We start from the raw sequence: 7,072 nt of genomic DNA, 5'->3' as shown, positions 1-7,072 counted from the left end.
AAAAAATAAATAAAAAACAGAAATAACACATTTACATAAGTATTCAGACCCTTTACTCAGTACTTTGTTGAAGAAGCTTTGGCACAGATTACAGCCTCAAGTCTTCCTGGGTATGACGCTACAAGCTTGGCACGCCTGTATTTGGGAAGTTTCTCCCATTCTTCTCTGCAGATCCTCTCAACCTCTGTCAGGTTGGATGGGGAGCGTTGCTGCACAGTTATTTTCAGGTCTCTCCAGAGATGTTTGATCAGGTTCAAGTCCGAGCTCTGGCTGGGCCACTTAAGGACATTCAGAGACTTGTCCCGAAGCCACTCCTGCGTTGTCTTTTTATATACACTACCATTCAAAAGTTTGGGGTCACTTAGAAATGTCATTGGTTTTGAAAGAAAAGCAATTTTTTTGGTCCAGTAAAATAACATCAAATTGATCAGAAATACAGTGTAGACAGTGTTAATGTTGTAAATGACTATTGTAGCTGGAAACGGCTGATATTTTAATGGAATATCTACATAGGTGAACAGAAGCCCATTATCAGCAACCATCACTCCTGTGTTCCAATGGCACGTTGTGTTAGCTAATCCAAGTTTATCATTTTAAATGGCTAATTGATCATTAGAAAACCCTTTTGCAATTATGTTAGCACAGCTGAAAACTGTTGTCCTAATTAAAGAAGCAATAAAACTGGCCTTATTTAGATTAGTTGAGAATCTGGAGCATCAGGTTTTGTGGGTTCGATTACAGGCTCAAAATGGCCGGAAACAAAGGACTTTCTTCTGAAACTCGTCAGTCTATTCTTGTTCTGAGAAATGAAGGCTATTCCATGCGAGAAATTGCCAAGAAACTGAAGCTCTCGTACAACGCTGTGTACTACACCCTTCACAGAACAGCGCAAACTGGCTCTAACCGGAATAGAAAGAGGAGTTGACGAGACTTGAGTTTCTCAAACTAGACACTCTAATGTACTTGTCCTCTTGCTCAGTTGTGCACCGGGGCCTCAGTTGTGCACCAATGCCCCAGTTCATCAAAGCAAGATTCATACAGAAAGGGTTTGTCGAGATCAATGTGTAAGAACTTGACTGGCCTGCACAGAGCCCTGACCTCAAACCCATCGAACACCCTTGGGATGAATTGGAACGCCGACTGCGAGCCAGGCCTAATCGCTCCAACATCAGTGCCCAACCTAATGCTCTTGTGGCTGAATGGAAGCAAGTCCCTTCAGCATTGTTCCAACATCTAGTGGAAAGCCTTCCCAGAAGAGTGAAGGCTGTTCGAGCAGCAAAGGGGGGACCAACTCCATATTTAATGCACATGATTTTGGAATGAGATGTTCGACGAGCAGGAGTCCACATACTTTTGGTCATGTAGTATATCTGCTAGCATAGATACCCATAGACTTCCAGTCATTGCACTAACGTTACTTAGCAATTGCGCTAGCGCTACTCAGCAACTTCCTTCAAACTACACGCAACTCATTGCCAAAATCCCGAGGTATCCCTTTAACGCCCTCTCTATATTTCATGTGTGTTTCACTGCAAATGAAAAAAATGCCCCTTATGAATCCAGAACTGACTGCAAACACGTGTTAATGAAAAAGATAGCCGTGCTGTGTTCACTTCCTGAATTATGCTGACAACAGTACGTCTCATAACACAGGACCAAACCTTTCTCACATCATGGTGTTAATGCTACTCCACATTTTCCATTCCACTACGTCGCAACACATATCCATCCTCCTTTTCATGCAAAGTTAATTAATGATAGATAATAAAAAAACAACTCATCCTAGAACTTTGGCTTTGAGGCAGGATCTGCTGACTGCAGTGAAAACACCTTTTGTTCTGTGCAGGATAAAAGTCCTACATTGGCTTTGAGCTCGCAGGAGCAGCTGAGCTCATTAAAAGCCAATTAGTGTTGCGTAGCGAGCCCTGACTCTCAGCAACCCCTATTGAGAGATCAAAGCTCTCATTGGGTGAACATCGCTCACTCGCTAGCACTACCAAACCGTCTGTGCACTCCATTCGCCAGATCCCTCCACCGTCTCTCCCCTCCTTTAATTCCATCCCTCGTTTCTCCTGACCCTCGGGCAGAGTGTAATAGGAAGAACTAACTCCTGTTCTGTCATTTTCCCGGGGTGTTTAAACCATCTTATCCTCTTCTCTGTGTTAGAGGGAGGGAAGCCCTCCTGCCCCTCAGGCCGGCCTGTAAATAGACATTTGTTTTTCAGTCTCTCTGAAGTTCTGCCCACTTGTATGAATACCCATATTCAGTAGTTTTTTTTTCATATGGCTTAATTAGATGCAACAGCATCTGAAATATTCCAGTTTTCACACAAGTATCTGCATTTTTGCGTTTTAGACTAATAAGCCTGTTTGGACATTTGTTTGCCTGAGTCTTTGATCGGATGTGCTTTGTACTGTGTATTCCCTGCAGTGTGTGTGTGTGTGTGTATATATATATATATATATATATCCTTGGTGTCTTATGTGTGTATTCTCCCACAGAGTTTCCCATGCCAAAGACTGAGCTGGTGCAGAAGTTCCATGTGCACTACCTGGGGATGACGTCCGTGTCTCGCCCCATAGGTAAGAGAAGTAAGGAAACAACTAACACAGCCGTGCCTAATCACCTGTCCCGTTAAACATGCTCCATACTCCCGTACACATACTGAAGGTAGAAAACTCATTCAGGTTACACCTCTCTCTCTCTCTCTCTCTCTCTCTCTCTCTCAGGTATGGACATTATCAACGGGGCTATAGAGAGCCTGGTGTCCTCCACAGGGAAAGAGGACTGGACCTCTGTTACTCTGAGTGTAGCGGACGCCACTGTGGCTGTTATCAAGGAGAAGGCACGTAGCATCTTTTCTCCACTTAACTACAGATTATTACTGACTTCACCACAGCATCCATTCACGATTTTATTTGGTATCCAATAGATTCACCTGTGATCCACATGGACGAAGACTGTTGGTTCCTCCCTCATCATGACAAAAACAATCTACATTTCTATCTGAGTGTTCTCTAATAATCCCGTCTCTTGCCTTCCCCATTGGTCCCCTGGACAGGAAGAGGAGGAGGAGATACTGGTGGAGTGCCGCGTGCGATTCCTGTCCTTTATGGGCGTGGGCCGGGACATCCACACTTTCGCCTTCGTCATGGACTCTGGGAACCAGCACTTCCAGTGCCACGTGTTCTGGTGTGACCCCAACGCTGGCAGCGTGTCTGAGGCTGTCCAGGCAGCATGTGTGGTGAGCTCACACACATAGCTATAGACAGACAGACATAGACAGACGTAGGCAGACAGACGTAGACAGACGGACAGATGTAGACGGACCGACAGATGCAGACAGACAGACGCAGACAGACTTAAACAGACAGACGCAGACAGACTTAAACAGACAGACAGACAGACAGACAGACAGACAGACAGACAGACAGACAGACAGACAGACAGACAGACAGACAGACAGACAGACAGACAGACAGACGTAGTCAGACAGACGTAGACAAACCAGGATGTGGACATGATGGTAGGGTTAGGACTGTGGTTATGGCCAGGGTTAAACCAGGATGTGGACATGATGGTAGGGTTAGGACTGTGGTTATGGCCAGGGTTAGGGTTAAACCAGGATGTGGACATGACGGTAGGGTTAGGACTGTGGTTATGGCCAGGGTTAGGGTTAAACCAGGATGTGGACATGATGGTAGGGTTAGGACTGTGGTTATGGCCAGGGTTAGGGTTAAACCAGGATGTGGACATGATGGTAGGGTTAGGACTGTGGTTATGGCCAGGGTTAAACCAGGATGTGGACATGATGGTAGGGTTAGGACTGTGGTTATGGCCAGGGTTAAACCAGGATGTGGACATGAGGGTAAGGTTAGGACTGTGGTTATGGCCAGGGTTAAACCAGGATGTGGACATGATGGTAGGGTTAGGACTGTGGTTATGGCCAGGGTTAGGGTTAAACCAGGATGTGGACATGATGGTAGGGTTAGGACTGTGGTTATGGCCAGGGTTAGGGTTAAACCAGGTTGTGGACATGACGGTAGGGTTAGGACTGTGGCTATGGCCAGGGTTAGGGTTAAACCAGGATGTGGACATGATGGTAGGGTTAGGACTGTGGTTATGGCCAGGGTTAAACCAGGATGTGGACATGACGGTAGGGTTAGGACTGTGGTTATGGGCAGGGTTAGGGTTAAACCAGGATGTGGACATGATGGTAGGGTTAGGACTGTGGTTATGGCCAGGGTTAGGGTTAAACCAGGATGTGGACATGACGGTAGGGTTAGGACTGTGGTTATGGCCAGGGTTAAACCAGGATGTGGACATGACGGTAGGGTTAGGACTGTGGTTATGGCCAGGGTTAAACCAGGATGTGGACATGATGGTAGGGTTAGGACTGTGGTTATGGCCAGGGTTAAACCAGGATGTGGACATGATGGTAGGGTTAGGACTGTGGTTATGGCCAGGGTTAGGGTTAAACCAGGATGTGGACATGACGGTAGGGTTAGGACTGTGGTTAAAACCAGGGTTAGGGTTGAACCAGGATTTGTACATGAAGGTAGGGTAAGTGTTAGGGTTGTGGTTGAGTTAGACTCTGATGTACTTTCCTTCTCTTCCTCCTCTCCTCTTCCTCAGCTACGGTACCAGAAGTGTCTGGTGGCCCGCCCGCCCTCCCAGAGAGCTGGCTCCTCCTCCCCGCCACCCGACTCGGTGACACGCCGGGTGACTACCAGCGTCAAGCGTGGAGTCCAGTCTCTCATAGACACTCTGAAAACAAAGAAACCACCCTCAGAACTGCCCCAGCAATGACGGACAGCTCGCTGACCACACCCCCAACCCCAGCCCCTGGCTCTGTCACTCACACTATCACCACAACTACGACCTACAAACACGCCTATCCAATACCAGCAATGGTAACCAACAATGTACATACATGTTAACTTATTACCACTGGGCAGACCAAAGGGCGAATCGGGCTGGATAGTGATATCTGCTCAAAATAATAAAAAGTGAAATAGTCTGCAGAAGAAGAGGAGGAGGAGGAGGAAGTCCAAGCTTCAGCATGATGAGGTGCTGGTGATTTGTGTCTCCATTGACCTTTGAACTCTGCCGTGTCATAGCAAAACTGTCCCACTTTAGCCAGTCCACTCCTGTCTTCACCTGGCATCACCCCAGTCTTGTGGGGTATTATAACTACTGAGCTCTATGGAGTATTAGACTACTACTGAATAACACTAGACATACCTGAGAAAAATAACCAATCCCCATTGAGGGCTGGCTTAGTTGCATCAGGAGGTCCATTGACCTCCTTTATCTTCCCCGTTTTCTACTTGTTGGGCCCAGAATGGGACACACACACACGTGTCTCTTTAAGACGTCTGTCTCGTTGACGTGGAAACGGGTCATGCTTATGGGGAAAGCCAACCATCACGGACAAGGCCACTGACCAATCAGCACCATCCAGTTGCTCTACCTGACCTAGTAACCTTTGACCCCCAGACTGCAACAGAGACGTGTCATGTGATGGACTATACAGGCATGATGTAATAACATAGACAAGAAGTAAACAGAACATGGGAACCAATGTATTCCATTCCCTGGCTAGGAGTTCCATCTGGCTCACAAAACAGACTGAACCAATGTCTCACTTGAGGAGGGGTGCGCGATTGTACTATAATTACCCCTCTGATTGTAAAGTAATGATTGTATCCCTGGTTGGAGAGGAGATGTTAGAGATGAGGAGGAATGGGTTGGTGATGGTGCTGCATGTGTCTGTAATCTGAATGTGAGGAGATGGATAGATTGTTATGGGGGAGAGAGGTTACTGAGTAGGGTGTCAATATGGACATAGATGCTCTGCACAAAAGCCCAACCACACACACACACACACACACACACACACACACACACACACACACACACACACACACACACACACACACACACACACACACACACACACACACACACACACACACACACACACACACACACACACACACACACACACACACACACACACACACACACACACACCTATTCGACCCAGGGACCTCTCTCCACTCTAACTCAACTCTGTGAATGCAATATGCAATCCAATCCAACATTTAAAAAAATCTAGATGTGAAAATACTGTGATTCATGTGCTCTGTTCTTCACTCATCTCTACACCATGTAAATGTAATCTGTTGTGAAAATAAATGCATTACCAAAAAAGGGAAGGTCTTCAAAGTGCAGGTTTATTTTCTCATGTAATAGTTCAAGTCAATGCAACAACACTCCCGTCCATATGTATTTTGACAGTAAAGCATTTTAAATGCGTCTCTATAACTCCAGCCTTTTGGATTTGAGATCAAATATTTCATATGAGGTGACAGTACAGAATGTGAACTTTTATTTGAGGTTATTGTCTTGTCTGTTTTACCATTTAGAAATTAAAGCACTTTATAGATCTAGTCCCTTTATTTGAAGATGTCATAAGTATTTGGACAAATTCACTTGTAGTGTATTAAAGTAGACAAAAGTTGAGTATTTGGTCCCTTCTTCCTAGCAAGCAATGACTACATCAAACTTGTAACTACTTACTAATTGGATGCATTTGCAGTTTGTTTTGGTTGTGTTATGTTTTGCCCAAAATGAACTGAATGGTAAATGATGACTGGAATAATTTTATTTCTAAGTGAGAAGATAAGATGTTTCTGAACACTTCCAAATCAATCCTGAGTGGTGCCATGATTAAGAAAAATCATGAATAAACCATGAATAATGATGAGCGAGAAAGTTACAGAGGCTGCAACAAAACACGCTAACCTCTTACCATTACCAATATCAGGGGAGGTTAGCATTTTGTGGAGGTTATGATCTTTGAGCCTCTGTAACTTTCTCAATCATCACTTTTCGCAATCCATATATGACCAAATTAAATCATCAAATCAAATTTTTTTGAGGCACGTACACATATTTAGCAGATGTTATTGCGGGTGTAGCGAAATGCTTGTGCTCCTAGCTCCGAAAGTGCAGTAATATCTAACAATCACAACAATACCGGTAGTGATTTGGATAACTATCGACC

The 7,072-nt window shown here is 45.2% G+C and overlaps 1 protein-coding gene across 5 annotated transcripts in view; it reads left to right on the top strand.

Moving 5' to 3' along the window:
• The window catches only part of LOC115205335 (amyloid-beta A4 precursor protein-binding family B member 2), a 43,148-nt gene extending 36,930 nt beyond the window's left edge, over window positions 1–6,218 (top strand). For 3 of the 5 annotated variants that reach the window (XM_029771179.1, XM_029771176.1, XM_029771177.1), the window contains 4 exons: window positions 2,502–2,591; window positions 2,730–2,845; window positions 3,062–3,244; window positions 4,636–6,218. In XM_029771179.1, the coding sequence (XP_029627039.1) occupies window positions 2,502–2,591; window positions 2,730–2,845; window positions 3,062–3,244; window positions 4,636–4,809 (563 nt within the window). In that variant the 3' untranslated portion in view covers window positions 4,810–6,218. The remainder of the gene's footprint in view (window positions 1–2,501; window positions 2,592–2,729; window positions 2,846–3,061; window positions 3,245–4,635) is intronic. The other 2 variants (XM_029771181.1, XM_029771180.1) reach the window with 1 other exon arrangement.
• The last annotated feature ends 854 nt before the right edge of the window (window positions 6,219–7,072 follow it).

The sequence above is a fragment of the Salmo trutta genome, chromosome 13 (genome assembly GCF_901001165.1).
Source record: "Salmo trutta chromosome 13, fSalTru1.1, whole genome shotgun sequence".
Taxonomy (NCBI): Eukaryota; Metazoa; Chordata; class Actinopteri; order Salmoniformes; family Salmonidae; genus Salmo; species Salmo trutta.
Note: the sequence above shows the minus strand (reverse complement) of the source record. Positions and strands in the feature narration are given on the sequence as shown.